At 34.1% G+C, this 17032-nt stretch overlaps 1 protein-coding gene across 1 annotated transcript; it reads right to left on the bottom strand.

The window, feature by feature from the left end:
* Positions 1-3632: 3632 nt before the first annotated feature.
* LOC130590218 (chaperone protein ClpC, chloroplastic-like) lies at positions 3633-14290 on the bottom strand. The gene is made up of 2 exons (XM_057392255.1): positions 14052-14290; positions 3633-4114 (listed from the first exon to the last, which is right to left on the bottom strand). The coding sequence occupies exons 1-2, from the start codon at positions 14288-14290 to the stop codon at positions 3700-3702; spliced, it is 654 nt and encodes a 217-aa protein (XP_057248238.1). The 3' UTR covers positions 3633-3699.
* Positions 14291-17032: the final 2742 nt, after the last annotated feature.

Below are 17032 nucleotides of genomic sequence, written 5' to 3'. Positions count from 1 at the left end.
TTAATTGCTTCATGCTCTGTTGTTCAGATTGGAGATTATTGTTGTTTTTCTGTGTTTTAAGTTAGCATGTTAATTAAAGGAACTAAGATTGGATTAAAAAAAATTAAGTTCTTGCTATCATTATGGGAAAACAAAACCATATTATTATAGGCTTATAGCATAGCTACTATGATGAGAACTCTTTAAACTGTTCTTCGGATAAGTTGGTCGAGGGAAATAGAAATTTTCATATGATACTTCATATAATGAGTTTGTTTGAGTTTTTGACGTTGACACCTTTGATCTTTTAAAGAACCTCTTCTTTTTCCTAGTAAAGCATGTGTACATCATGTATAAACAAGTAATAATGCTTTAAATAGCAGTTTGAGATTGTTGTACTGTCAACTCTCTATCTCTTATACATGGCCTCAGGTCTGAGTTTCTTAATGTAGGCCAATTGATCTGTTGGCCTTCAGTTTATTAGCTGGATTAAGGAGAGACCCTCTTCCCCTTGAGCATAGGCTTTAATTGATCTTTAAGTTACCATTATTATATGATATATTCCCATACTGTTGACCGAATTGTTTGGCTTCTATTATCGCTTTATTTTCGTTTCCCAGTTGGTGGTAGTTCATTACTTCAGACTTTAGAGACCATTGTGTTGATTATGCATTATAAAGATACTTGTGGTGTTGGATTGGATATTTACATCTGTCTTGTTCTCTGGATGAATCAAATTTCCCCTAATCTAATCAGTTTCTTTTTCTTCCAACATTTCAGACACTGGTAAGGTTGATTTGGTAATGAATGTGGTTGAGCGTGTGAGTGGAGGTTTCTCGGCTGGTGGTGGAATTTCGAGTGGGTAAGAAAAGATGATGTGATAATGTTATATACAGTCTCCAAAATGATGGTTTTAAAGCTATGTATAGTTTATTCTGAGGCACTATGGTTGCATATGCATTTACAGGATAACAAGTGGCCCTTTGTCAGGTCTAATTGGAAGGTACTATTCTGTTGCTTAGAATTTTTATTCTTTTAATTGATAAAATACATATTTCCTCACATTTAGGCTTACATGCTATAATGATCCTAGAGTACTTCCTAATACTTTTTAATCTTATTCAGACTCTAGAAAAGAAATTACGTATGCCCTGTACATAACCAAAAAGTGCATAATTCATATGATAGAGAAAATAATTTGCTCTACTGTTTAAACTATTTAGAATTTCCAGTTACTTTGGGGGATCCGAAACACTTTACACACCTTATTAGATGTAGTAATGTACCAATGTGTCTGTGTAGATGTCTACAACGTTATTTAAGTCTCTAAATATAGCATCGACACTATTCTTTTCACATTTGAAAATCACTTTCAAGTTTCATTAAGTTCACGTAAAGCCTTTGTGAAACTATTAAAGGTTCACCTAAAGCTGAAAGTGCAATTATTACTAACAAACTTGTAGTCGAATTAGTTTTCTGACATGGTGCTGGAGAAACAAAAACTGGATCTGCTGTGCTAAAATCTTTGGATTCCCTGTAGCCAATAGCTAATAATTTCAAGCTTCAAATTCAATGCATCATACAGGCCGATGCTAGCCTTATCTTTTCCTATCGTCATAATCTGAAGCTATGATAATAATGTAGATGTAAATTGTAATTTTGCTTCATTTTAAATATTATAGTAGTTTTCAGAAGGGCTTGATCATTATTGTTTTTTGTCTTGCAAGGATATATTATAACTTATCGAGGGAAGAGAACGAGGGACGTACATGCAGATGACCAGTCCAGTTCATTGTCTTCGCAGTCACCAGGTGCTGCTGCTGCACACAGCTGTCCTTCGACCGAAAATGCATCACAACCAAACAAAAAACAAATCCTTCAATCACAGCCATATGAGGTTCCTTCTAATGTTAAATTTGGACCATTTTACCCACCAAGTGCCATCACAACAAAGGTTATGTCTCCATGTTTGAATACAGAAAGTGCAACAACTAGCAAACCATTAGCTATATGGAAAAACCCACCTTGTATTACATCAAAACCAATCAAAATCCCTCATCTTTCTTCTGGTCATATCTCACCTCTTGGTTCATCTACTATTACATCAAAACCGCTCAAAATCCCTCATCCTTCTTCTAGTCATATCCCACCACTCAACCCTTCTACTAATACATCCAAACCGCTCAAAATCCCTCATCCTTCTTCTACTCATACCCACCATCAAGCCTTCTACTATCACATCCAAACCGCTCAAAATCCTCCTCCTTCTTCTACTCATACCCACCACTCAACCCTTCAACTAATACATCCAAACCGCTCAAAATCCCTCCTCCTTCTTCTACTCTTACCCCACCACTCAAGCCTTCTAATATCACATCCAAACCGCTCAAAATCCCTCATCCTTCTTCTATCATATCCCCACTCTCAACCTTCTACTAATACATCCAAACCGCTCAAAATCCCTCCTCCTTCTTCTACTCATACCCACCACTCAAGCCTTCTATTATCACATCAAAACCGCTCAAAATCCCTCATCCTTCTTCTGTCATATCCACCACTCACCCTTCTACTAATACATCAAAACCGCTCAAAATCCCTCATCCTTCTTCTGGTCATATCCCACCACTCAACCCTTCTACCAATACATCAAAATCGCTCAAAATCCCACATCCTTCTTCTGGTCATATTCGAGCATCTCTCAACCCATCTACTAGTACCCCGCGCTCAAAATCCCTTCTAATTCCTTTGATCCTATCCCACCTAGTAGGTCGCCTTCTAGTCATAACTCCCTACTATCTCACTCTTAACCCATCAGAATCCCGTAAGCCAACAAAGCAAAACGAGGGTGAAGAATCATTAATGAAGTCGAGAACATCAAAATCTGTACGGTCAACATCATATCCAGATTGGCCTTCAAATGTTCAATTTGATACGAAGGAAGAGGTTATGACAAAGGGTAATGTCTTCCTTGATGGTCTACTAGGATTTTAACTTATATTGGTATCTATTATATCTATTTATGCTATTCTAATATGTTTTTATGCAACGTCATCCCATTATTTGTCTCGCTCTATGCAGATGCAGAAGGTAACATCACATTGGTGAGTGGTCCTATTCCGACAATCAGTGTGTGGAGTAATGACGGCGTTAAATACTGTGTAGAATTCAACGATTTACCAACCTCTTAGGAAAGGTGGAGATATCTTGGTCAGATTCATTGGTAGCATTGCAAAGGTAAAGACCTACTGTCCAGTTGGAGAAGTGAATTGGCATAACGTCGATAAGAAGCTGAAAGCTATGTTGGTAGAGGAGGTCAAAGTAAGTATATATTTGATTCTTCTTCTTACTCATTTTCGCGCATTTATGTGTGTTAGGTTGGGATTTGGCTGGATTTTATCATGTTTGTGTCATTGTGTGTTTGAGTATGATGGAATTCGTTGGTGTTTTTACTAATTCGTCGGTTTAGCTTATAGTAGCACCGTTGGTACCGATCACAGCATCTGCGTATAACAATGGGACCTGCACCAACTCATGTTATATTTGCACCAACTGTTTATTTTTGAATGAAACAAATACATATAAGAGACAAGTTATATTTGCACCAACTGTTAATTTTTGAATGAAAGAATAACATTGAGAAATTGTTGGAGGGATGAAATACGACCAGCATGTCTCTAACTAAATACCAAAGAATTCAAGATTTTACTATACATTTAAACTTCACACTGGAAGCAACTCAGAAAACAAGCTGGAATTATTATTACTACTATTAAGCACAATGACATTTCCACTAGAATCAACATCCAGAATAACTGAATCACCTTCTTGAATTTCTCTTGCAAGCATCTTCTCAGCCATGCTATCCTCCAAAAGCCTCATGATAGCTCGCCTAAGCGGCCTCGCTCCATAACTTGGACTATAACCATCCTCAACTACTCTCTGTGTAAAACTCTCAGTCACTTGAATATTAATGCCCTTGGTTTCAAGCCGCCTGAAAACTTCCTTCAACATGATATCAGCAATCTCCTTGACTTCCAACTTTGTAAGCTTCCTAAACACAATCATATCATCTAACCTATTTAAAAACTCAGGCTTAAAGTATTGCTTAAGCTCCTCAATCACCAGGTTCTTTATTCTTTTGATTTGGGGATAAAAATCATGTTAGGGGAGCAATTTCTTTTGTCAATTTTGTTTGTTCTTACTTGATTTTTAGATCTTACGACTGGGTTGAAATTATGGTGTCAGTAGTACTTTTTAACTGGTTACATTTCGCTACGAATTACCCACAGCTAAAGATCAATTAATTAATATTAACCAAAATTATGGTCACCAGATAGATATTGTATTGATTTACCAAAGAAGTGAACCAATTACAATCACACTCATTCGAGAGGAATGTGAGCTCTCACTACAAAAAAAAAAAAACTACATATAGAGGCAATCTAAAATTGCATCTAAATATATATTTGTAGCCTCTAATGGTGATTAGAAGCAATTTTCTCGCTGCCTCTAATTAGTCCGTCGCTAATTATAGGTTGCCCCTAATGCCACCTTTTAGAGGCAGACAAGTTATGGTGCCGCTAAAGACACTTCTGTTTAGAGGCAACCATATGTCTGTCGCTAATTATTGGTTGCCCCTAATGCCACCTTTTTTAGGCACATAACTTATAGTGCTGCTAAAGCCACTTACATTTAGAGGCGACCATAAGCCAGTCGGTAATTATAGGTTGCCCCTAATGCCACCTTTTTGGGGCACACATGTTACATTGGTGGTAAGGCCATTTATATTTAGAGGCAACCATAAGTTCGTCTCTAATTTTAAGTTGCATCTAATGCAACCATAAGTTTGTCGCTAAAGGATGTTTTTAGATTAAACAACTAGAATTTCCACATTTTCAACAATTTTTTGGGATTTTTTAACGTTTATAAGCATCGAAATAAAAAATTATCGACTCCCTAAAGGAGCAGCGAACATTTAGCCACCAATAATTAACGACACTCATAGGCTTCGAAAATGTTGAGGCTTATTAGCATCATTGCAATTGAAGATGTCGCAATTTGAAAAAATTATAACAGTTACAAGCACATTCTTACATCAACAAGAAAAAATAACATTATAAATTAATAAAGGAAACTAGAAGTATAATCTTATTACTAACAATTTTGACGAATTGATACAAACATTCAGAAGAGCAAATAAAAAAAATAAAAAAAATGTAGAAATTCCATCTTCAACCGACATTCAACCTTCATTGAATCTTCAACATAAAACTTCAACTTGAACGCAATTCAATCTGCAAATTCAACCCAAAAAAAAGATCAATATGAACGCAATCCTAGGTTATTATGGTATAGAAAGAAGGTTACTTCCCTATATGAAAGCAAACACCACGCAAAAAACAACAATATCTTAGACTCGCTAAAAGAAAAAAAGCAAATAATGAACAGCAAAGTAACAGTTACCTACTATCGGGACCTTCCTAACAAAAGTAACTCAATTCACTGCATTGAGTAGTAAAACAGAGAACCCCTCAACAATAATGAAAAGACAGGGTGGTCCGAAAACGGGTACGGCTTGGATTCGGCAAAAAAACAAAGTAAATAAATATAATACATTTAATAAATAATACTGCCTTAAAAATATTTTTAGATATAATCTTTTTGCACAAAAAGCATTAAAATTAGGTAATAAGTTTTGCACCTTCTTAGAATAATAAAATATATAAGGGGTCAAAAAGAAAAAAGAGAAAAGAAAAAGAAAAAAGAAATATGTTAGCTGGATACCCATAAGTTATAACCTCTTTCCTAGATAAGTCAGACTATGAGAGAAAATAGAAGGTTGCAGAACTATAAGTACAGCTTTACTAGAAAAATAATCAAATATGTTGTACAGCTGTACTTTAATGAGTTAATGACTCATGCTTTACCACGGTACCACCCTTACTTTTCACCTTCTCCTTCAACTAAAAAAAAAAGTAAATCAGACAAAAAACTGAGGAAAGAACAATTCGAGCATGATCGGCGAGCACTTGGACTGACTGCTGGCGACGATCGGCGAGTCGATCGGCGACAAGGAGCAACGAAGAACTTTGAAGGAGTTTTCAGTTCAGGTGAGAGAGAATTTGAAATTCTCCAAAAACCCTTTGATCTGATTTTGCCCCATTAAGATTTCATAAATGGACTGGGTACGTTTCTCAAGCTCCAAAAACGTACCCATCCCGTACCCGTTTGCATACCACCCGTACCCAATTCTTGCCGCCGTACCCACCTTCCCAGATTCGTTTTGGGTACGAATCCCAGGCGAATCTGTCCCATACCCGGTACGGAAAATGGTGCCTGGGAGGCGTACCTATGCTCTTCATAGCAATCAGCTAAGCCAGAGTACAATTGAACCAGTCCTTATCTCTGCAACCGGATTTTTAGGCATTACAGAGCTAATTCTAACATATACATCGTGTTTAACATTCTGAACTGAAATATCAGGGCTGCAGACAGCAATCTGGTTCCACTTCGCTTAATTTCTTTAGCTCTAAATATGATATAGCATGGCTGTACTACAACATCGAATAACACTCTTCTTGAAACTACCTCTAGTAGGTTTACACAACTATCTAGAACAAGAATTAAGTGATTGGAAAACATAGTCAATCCACAACATATTAGCAGATAATATCCCCTCAGTTCCATAATTTTAGGGCATTTACTGTTTGGGGAGAAAACTAGGAATGATGTATTATATTGATAAAAGCATAAAGCAGAAAAATTAAGCAGGAAAGAGAAAATATATTAACAAAATTAAGGTAATTAGCACAACTACTAACACCCATCCCATTGACCAACCACCAGTAGCACCACCACCACCGTCTAAACACCACCGCCACCGCCGCCACCAATGTCTGAACACCATCGCCACCATTGAATAGTTAGAAACAGTTAAATAATCAGAAAACAGAAAATCAAACAATCACAACCAAAACTCTCATACAAATCCCAAGAAATCAAAAATCAAACAATAACCACCAAAACTTACATAAGATAAAATCGAAAAAAAAGAAAAACGAAATTTGTTAAAAACGAAAATGATCCCAGATCTTAAAAAACTGAAAATGTTATTTCTTAAAAACTGAAAATTAAGAAAATGTTGTTAAAAACGAAACTGATCCCAGATCTTAAAAAATGTTAGTTCTTAAAAACTGAAAATTAAGAAAGAGAAACTCAGAAAAAATCGAAAAACAAAAAAAACATGAATCAGATATGGAAATGAAATTAGAAACAAAAAAGCGAGAAAAATTCAACAAAAAAATTAGAACCAAAATTCGAACAGATAAGAAGAAAAACCCGAACAATCGAAGTAAAATATCGAAAAAAATCGCAGCAAAAATTTTGAAGAGAAAGATATGAACAAAAATTTGAACAACAAATCAGAATAAAAGATTGAGAAAAAATTCTGAACAAGAATCAGCCCAAAAATTCGAAACAACGAAAATCATAATAACATACCTTACATCGAAATTTATTCAAGATCCACAGACATAATCCAACGGTTCTTCCGAGATAGATAGTGAAGAAGAAATGAGAAGGAAATGAGGGGGAGAGAGAAAACCTAGGAGAGAGAGAGATGAAGAAATGAGAGTTAATTGAAAACCAGAATGAAAAATCAGAATGATATTTGGGCAGGGCTTTTAAGCTTTTGACGAAAATTTTCAAAATATTGACGGACGGGGCTTTAAACATTTTAATGAAAATTTGATAACTTCAAAAAATCAAATTAGATCTCATTAAATCCTTTAAAAATAATAAGTTTTAAAAATCATTATACTTTGACCAAAGAAGTCAACTTAAATATGTAATAGGGCACAAAGGAAGTACTACTATAATTTTGTTTGTCTTAAAAATTGTTTTAATTTAATTTTTAGCTTTGATGTCTTTGTTTCCTTGTTGATAGTACAAGAGTTTCCAATGAACTAGGGGCTGGACGACCACATTTAGCTTGATTAGCGGTATGCGTATCGACAATCATGGTCAGAATTAGAGCTATAATTAATTATTTTATTCAAAACTCAAATTATCTATATTTTTATTATGAAATTACTCGATAATTTAGATGGTATTAGATTATGGGAAAAAAACAACACAAATTTTTTTTTTTTTAACGCCCAACAATACAACTATCATCAGGGAGTCAGGGGCAAGAGATTCTGCCAAAATATATAAGCTTTAATGGTTGAAAAGGCATATCTATTTCTGTACCAAGTACTCCGTTGATCAACCTGTAACGTAAAGATATCTTTTACATTGCTGTAGATTTGGCCATATGGGTACAAGTCTAACTCTAAAAAGAAAAAGAAAAATTGAAAGAGGAAAACAATTGTTGCATTGCTTAAGCTTTTTTTAATCATCGACCACCTTTAAATTAAATCTAAGTTGAGGTCATTAAGCTTTATGCATTTGAAAACTGAAAATATATAATCGACGTAAATAAGTTAATAGTGGATTGGTTCAAGGTATATATCTATCTGAATCGATAAGTTAAATCAAGACAACAACACTCCATTTAAGTTAATCGTTAACAAGTTATATTCAATTTGAAACTAAGTATCTTAGTCAAATTGAAAGAAATTGATGTTACATTAGATGTATCAACATGTAAGGCGATAAACTATTTCAAGATAATAACATTAGTTTCTACTTAAGTTAATCATCTCTAAGTTGCATTCATTTCGGAACGAAAGCATCTAATTCAATTGCAACAAATGTGGAACAATGTATCTTAGCAGATCGGTTCAATATAACAATACTCCGTTTAAGTTAGTCGTCTCTAAGTTGAATTTATATTGAAACTCAAAACAACTACTTTGACAGTACCCTAAGTTTAATTCAGGATAATAACAATACCATACTTAAGTTCATCACTTTAAGTTAAATTCATCATGTAACCAAAAACATCTAATTCAGTTGCAACAGATGTAGAACATTGTAACTCAATAGATTAGTTCAACATAACAATGCCCCATTTAAGCTAATCATAACATATAAGGAGGTTTGTTAAATTCCTGTATCATTTTTGCACATTAACAATATTTTAATTGATTAAATCTTATTGCTTATTAACAAGATCTTGATATGAAGCCTATAAGTATCGATCAAGAAAACCTATGGCTTAAACCTCATTGATACAATAATACGTCAATATAAGTATACTGTTATACTATATTTCATGTAAATGACTCAATTATTAGCTATATAAGTAAATCTGCTAATTTTGTGATTTAGTTTCATTTTCTAAACTTGAGATTACATTATAATTTTTAAAAGCTTTATCGTTCCTAAATTCTTCATGTCTACCAATTAAACACTCAAACAAAGTAGTATTTATTTCATAACTAACTTGCCTTATATGATTATGATCAATTAGTTCAATTCAAGTCAATTAAGTTAGCTAGTTCCAGTAAATTCAAATAAGCTAAGCTCAACTTTAATTCATCTGGCAAAGCTAATAATGAAGTCATATTGTTAAACATATATATTTAAGTATAATTGACTTATTCGATTAACAAAGGCTATAATGTGTTTGTTTATTGAGATAAGACAAGGTGCTGTGATGTGGAAAATACTGCATGTTTTCCTAGTTTAAAGAAAGTGATATTTGATTACTTAATTGAATACGATATGCTGAAATCATATACTTTCTCCGTGACAAAATAGATTTACACTATGACTTTTACGTTTTTCGATGCAGTACTTTGACCATTGATAACTTTATTTGTTTATTCTTGTTTATTAGTAAAAATTATAAGAAGTTAATATCATGAAAGTATGCATTAAAACGAATCCAACAATACATCATATAATAGCAGTTGATTTTATCTATAATAAAAAAATACATAGTCAAATATAGTAGGTGAATAATGCAATTTCCAAAGTGTAACATTTATTTTGTTATGGATGAAGTAAAATTAGTTTAAGCAACTCGAAAGGCTAGATAAAATTGATATGAAATAAGAGTCACGAGTTTTTTGCATATTTCTATTTATAATGACAAAATGCCCAAATTTTGCAAGGTGAATATTTGATATACTTTAGAAAAAAAATTAAGTGGAAAATTAAATTTCGGCAACTAGCACTTAGACATTTTCTAATTTCATTTTGCCGCTACAATATTTCAGTATCCCGCTCTTCAACCAAGGGGTTTTCAGTTTTGATAGGGGTTTGTTCTATTTAAAGAGATAGAACTTTCTCTATCTCGTCACCGTTCTGGCCACCCTCGTCACCGTTCTGGCCACCGCAGCTGGGTCCCAAAGCCACCGCCAAGCTACTACCGGCACTACTACATTTTTTAACAAAGGCAGCAGTTGAAAAGAGTCTAATGCAACAACACTTTGTAAGCCGTTGTAATAGATTAATAAGCTATTGCAACGGTTCATTTGAGATCGTTGCAATAGCTTTAGCTCTTGCAACGGATCTTTAGTACCGTTACAGTAGGATACTCAATGTAACGACTACTTAAAATATGTACACAAATATTATATCAATTGCAATGGTATAGAAAATGTCGTTGCATTTGCATTATATAGTCTACCGTTGCAATAGTAACGTTTTATCACCAGTTAAGTAAAATATCATAGAAGCGCCACTAAATTTTCGTGAAATTCTAAAATTTCAGTTCCCCCCAAAAAACTTCAAACACCAAATTGTTAAAAACCCACTGTCCAGCGTCCGCCTTCCCACTCTCTCACTGGAACATAACCTATTTTCCCTTAGAGTCCTTCCCCTATCTGATTCATCTCTCATCTCTCGTTCTCAACCTCCATATTCTACATCTCCCTTGGGACTCTGTCAAATTCGCGTTGCCCAATTCAAATTTATGATGCCTAGTTGATGATTCTCGAGCGTTGATAAAGGTAAAATTCGAACTGGAGGTGCACTCATCTGTTTCTTATATAATTTTTCTTGTTTTCCTCTTTTTCTTCCTTATTCTTTTTCTTTTTCATATTGCACTGGTTTGATTTTGGATTTTATTAATTTTAGGCAGTGGGTGCTATTTATTTCATTCCCAATTTGAATTTCTGGTTTCTTTGATCAAAGCATAAGTTAAATATGGTGCTCTTGCTTTTGCAACCAAGATGTTTGATAAAATGCCTATGAGAAATTTGATTACTTGAAGTTACTTGATTTTGGTTTATGGTCAAAATGATATGATGGTTATGCCTTATGCTCTAAGTTCCCGAATACGAATAAAGGTGAAGAGGTAATTTGATGCTACGTTCCCGAATACGAATAATGGTAAAGAGGTCAAAATTGAGTTTATCATGATATCTGCATGATAAATTCAGAAGAGTTTATCATGAAATTATCTTAAGAAACAAACTATATAGTTTATAATCTGCTATACTAGATAATACTACCCACCTGATGAAACTTTTCTCTTTATCGTTCTTCCCATAATGAAATCTGTCAAAAGGTGTTAATTTTTTTCCCCATTACGATAAATGAATCCAGAGAACTCTTTATATGAGAAGATCAATCCAAAGCCAGTGACCAAGTACGATCTATATGCATATTTTTTCTGTTCTCTGAAATTATTATCTAAGGTTATAATAATTGAATTATTTATGTTTTATTCCATCGTAAATCCTCATGGGTTTTCTATCAAATTGCAATTATACTCCATTGTTCTTTAATTTCGTTCTTTTATATATATATCTTTCTTTGTGAATTTGACTCTGACTTCATATTTCAATTTTGTTTCAAGCTCTTTTGGTTGGATCTGTTTCAGGAGTGAATTGAAAAGTGATGGATTAGCTTAATTATAAGAGATTTCAGGTTATTTTCTCAAATAAGAAAAAAATATTCGTAGGTTAATTAGAGATTGGTTGTTTATGAATGCTTGAATTTCCATAATGCATTATTATCCATTTTACTTATTACAATGCTGAACCTGCTGTCTTTTGATGATGATGCACGCAGCAGCTGCAGTTTGCTAGAGGACCAGATTTCTATATTAAAATGATATAATTTATAGTTTCATCATTCATGGTTATTGTTCTGGTAGTTTTTTGACGTTAGCATGTCCCTAGTTCTAAAATAAGCTGCTCTAAATCTTAATGTGTTTATTCAGACAATGCTCTTTGCTACTTGTGTTGTATATTTTGTAGCTCCATTAGAAAAAATTTGCTCCTGTATAAACTACTAGCTTAGATTGTTTAGACAAATTTTGCTCCTGTATAACCTACTAGCTCAATTGGTAGAGCATTGCGCATTTGCACAAAGGTTGTAGGTTCAAATCCTACGTAGGTTGTTGTTTGATTTGTCTAATGAGTAAGGAGTACAACGACTCTTTATATGTTCTAATATTATACTCCCTCCGTCCTTTATTAGTTTACCCAATTTGACTTATAACATTATTCATCATTGTTACTTTAACCATCATTTGTGTTTTATATGTAAGGAAAAATATAATCAAGTGGGATCGTTTGATTCATCTCAATATGTAGTTTCGGAATATCAAATTTTTATAATTTTTACAAATATATAATTAGAGATATTATTACTCAAAGTTTTACATCGATAAATGTGAAAAGTCAAAACGGGTAAACTAATAAAGGACGGGGGTAGTATAATATAACCAACGACAATGGTGACGACTCGAACTCAGATTTTTTAGGTTTACTCTAGCTCGTTGCTCCTCGAAGACTCTCCACGACCTCTCATCCTCACTAGGTGCTCGTTGCTCGTCTCTCGTCGAAGACTCAACCACCATCTTCGTCGAAGAGTCAGACACCATGTTCGTCTCAACTTGAAATTGTTGTGTTTCATTTTGTTAGTTTAGTGTTCTGTAATATAATTCTATCTAAATAGTACCAACCTATAAATTGTTATAAAGAAAATAATACGTTATATATTTAGTAAAAGAGAAAATTAACATATTAAAAAGATTTTGTATATATAAAACATTGGTTCTGGGGCAAGTACATTCCTGATGAAGATTTACCACATGCTGCTTCTAGTCTTGAAATCAGCAAGAGTAAGATGCAAGGATTATAAATGGTTTTAGCTGAAAGTTGGTAGAAAAGATGCACAAATTTGTAGTATTTATTTCATTCGTTTAGTTCTTTCTATTACTTGTTTATGGAATTAATGGTTATGTTAAAGTTGGATTACCTTGTTTTTGTAGAATTAATGGTTATGTTATGGCGGGATTGCCAGTTTTATGAGAGCTTTTTTCCTCTAAGTGATAGTTAATTGTTTTAACATGGGAATGGTGTCCCCCTTTCCCTTATACAATTCAAGTGACACTAAAAAATATCTTTAGATGCAACAATAATCTATGTGATGCTGAAAAAAATGGCTATCGAGACAACTAAATTCATGTGACGTTAAATACATGGCTTTAGAGACAACTAACTATAGTTGATGCTGAAAAAATGGCTTTAGAGACAACTAAATTCATGTGACGCTAAATACATGGCTTTAGAGACAACTAACTACAGTTGATGCTGAAAAAAATGGCTTTAGAGACAACTAAAGTCATGTGACGCTAAATACATGGCTTTAGAGACAACTAACTACAGTTGATGCTAAAAAAAATGGCTTTAGAGACAATTAAATTCATGTGATGCTAAAAATATGAATTTAGAGACAACCAATATTCATGTGATGCTAAAAACATGGTTTTAGAGGCAACCAACATTCATCTGATGCTGAAATGTATCTTTAGAGGCACCAGAATATACTTGACACTAAAAACCATATAATTAGAGGCAACCATGTTTATGTGATGATAAAAGCGGGTTTTAGAGGCAAGTCGGCCAAATGATGTGCCTCTATAGCCATTTTTTTTGTAGTGTCTCCCAGTCTATCACCTTACACTTTTCTGAATACCTCCTTATCCTACTCTCTTTATTTATAGATCCTAGAGTAGATTCTAGAATGTCAGCTACATTCCCTCTAGACAGATATTTCTCTAACCAACTCCCTGAATTTCCGCACCCACTAGTGACAGTAACTAACCACCTGCCAGCTCACTCTACATTAAAGTATTCTTCCTCCTAGACCTCCTGGTGTAGGTGAACCTGATAGGTGGCCTGGCACGTGATGTAGCATTACCCCCTTCCCACACAGCCACCTTGTCCTCAAGGTGGAAAGAAGGAAACAAAGTGAAGAGAGAAGTGTAATCCTCCCATGTAGCCTCAAAATCAGGGAGAGCCTTCCATTTAATCAATACTTCAATGTCAGATTGTGGGGCAGAAGCACTGGGTCTCACGCCAAGAACGGCCTCTGGTACAGCTTCCATAACCAAATCAGCAGACATTTGAGGAGGGAGGGTGAGTGGAGTGATGCTGGTGCCTACTGCTGGCTTTAGAAGTGAAATATGAAACACATTATGGACCTTAGAGTGGGGGGGAAGTTGCAGCTTATAAGCCACTTTGCCAATCCGTTGTATGACTTTGTTAGGTCCATAATATCTGGGAGCAAGCTTCTCATTGATTCTTCTAGCCAGAGAGCCATGTCGGTATGGTTGAAGCTTTAAGTACACATAATCTCCAACCTGAAACTCCAATTTGCGACGGTGTGTATTCTCCTGAATCTAGACGTCCTAAAACCTATGAAAAAACAGATCCAAGCTAGGATATTATGGTGTTTAGTTTCTCAGATTTATAAGCACAAACTCAACACCTAGTTTACATCCAATTGAGTACAATATGTCTTATTGTTGCAACAGAATAAAGACCTACAAGCAATTTAAAATAGGACAAATCAAGTAGTAGCATATAAAACAAAATAGAATTATATGATTAATGCCATCTGTTCTTCTTATACTTGCTACTATACTGTTTTAATATTTAATTGTTCTTATTAATCATAAGCTCTTGCAAATCTTGAAATAACATACTTTGTGAGACTTGTATGATATATTAAGTTCGGGAATCCTGACAATGCCTTCATAATAGTTCTGTTGCTGCCTTCAAAATAACAGTACTTTTTTTTGTTCTCTTTCTTTGGATCTGCTTGTAAACGCCTAGGCTCACCCACGATACTATTTTCTTAAAGGAACGCTTTGTAATTCCTGATGGTCCTTAATACGAGAAACAAATCCTCAAGCGTGCTAACAGAAGTTGGAGGCATTTTAAACACGAGCTCAAGTCACATTACTACAAACCAGATGACAAGACTCTCGATGAGATGTGTAATTTGCAGCCACCATACGAAATTACTAGTAATCAATGGATAAAGTTGGTTAAGCACTGGCATTCAGAGCTAGGGAAAGTAAGTTACTTAATAATATTAATTTCTATGGAGTCATTAGTTTACAAATAGCATCATTCAAAAAAGCTGACAAGTGATGACATAATTAATTTTGTCTTATGGTAATTGGTTTGATTATTTTTGTATGTTGTATGTACCATATCATTCCAATCAAGTCTATAAATAGCCAAAACGGTATAACTTATTTCATACTCAGCAGAACACACAATCTTCTATTCTTCTATTCTATTCACTGTATGTACAATCTTATTTCATACATTGAACTCGTGAAGCTAATGATTGACATCTGATAAATCTTTGTTCTGTATTTTTGATAAATATTTTTTTTCTTTAATATGAGTGCAGAAATTGTCAGAAGCTGGGAAAGATGCACGAGCTTCCCTAAATCAACTTCACAGATGTGGCTCCAAGAGCTTCGCAAACAAGCAAGCTGATTATGTATGATTCATGAATATTAACATAAATATAAATATATATATATATATATATATATATATATATATATATATATATATATATATATATATATATATATATATATATATATATAGGAAAATCTTTTTGGAATATATATATAACTAATCTTGTAGAAATTTTCTATGATTGTTTTTACATTTAAAAAATTATTAGGAGGATGAGCATGGAGAAAAAATGAGTTTATTAACTCTTTGGAAAAAAGCTCATATTGGAAAGGATGGAAGCTTTCTACCAGACACACTCACAGAAGAATTTATGGTATAAGTACAGAATAAAATAAAATAATAAGCGTGCTTCCGTTTATTGTAAACTAATACTTCTTATATTTTATATCTTAATATTTGTGTAGGATGATACATATGCCAAGTTTGAATCATTTAAGCAAGCAAACCCTTCCAAGTCTGACTTAGAACTTGAAGATGAAGCTTTTGAGCACACCATGAATGATGGAGAGATTCCCAAACGTCCCGTAGGTTATGGACTTGGAGTTCGAAAGGGGGACATTTACGGGGTGCATGGTGTCCAGAAGAAGCAAGGGTGTGGAAGAGTTCAAAAGACGGTCGTGTTCATGGAGAATGATAAAGAAGAATTGTCCACTCTGAAGAAGGAAAATAGATTGTTGAACACCCAAGTCCAAGAGAACAAAGAAGAAGTGTCTGTTCTCAAGAAGGAAAATAGCTTGTTGAAAGCCAATGTTCAAGAGAACAACTCTCTGCTCAAAACTCTTGTTGGACAATTTTCTCAACTAGTAGGTAAAGTTCGTAAAGGAGAGGCTTCAATGGACCTTTTAGATTGTGCACAAGCAGTCTTGGAAGTGACAAACCAAAAGGTACCTTCCTATTTTCAAACTTTACCTAAATTCCCCTTCCTTATGAATGAGCTAATGTACCAAGCAAGAAAGTTTCTGCCCGAGTACAACCCTAGTACTATAACCTTTATCTTTTTTATCAGATACATTATTTTCTTCTTTGACATCAACATTGATAAGTTGCTTGAGTTTTACATGATCATTCTTCTGATCTGAACCTTTCGAGGCAGTTGCACGCAGCATTTACTTTACTCTTGTTTATACTGAAGAGGATTGAGAATTATTGGCTGCAAATCTGTGAACACGCACCCATCTATCTGTTTTAATTTTATCTTTAGTTTGTAGTATTACATACATGACTGTATATTGAAACAAATATGTGGCTATCTAAGTGAGTTTTTTATTTTTCTGTTTTTGAAATGGATTCGAGTTAATTCCGTTTGCAGTCTCTCATTTCTCCTGCCACCAATTGGGATAATACACAAACTGGGAGTCAACAGC

Source organism: Beta vulgaris, chromosome 9 (genome assembly GCF_026745355.1).
Source record: "Beta vulgaris subsp. vulgaris cultivar EL10 chromosome 9, EL10.2, whole genome shotgun sequence".
Taxonomy (NCBI): Eukaryota; Viridiplantae; Streptophyta; class Magnoliopsida; order Caryophyllales; family Amaranthaceae; genus Beta; species Beta vulgaris.
This window is presented reverse-complemented; position numbering and strand designations above follow the sequence as displayed.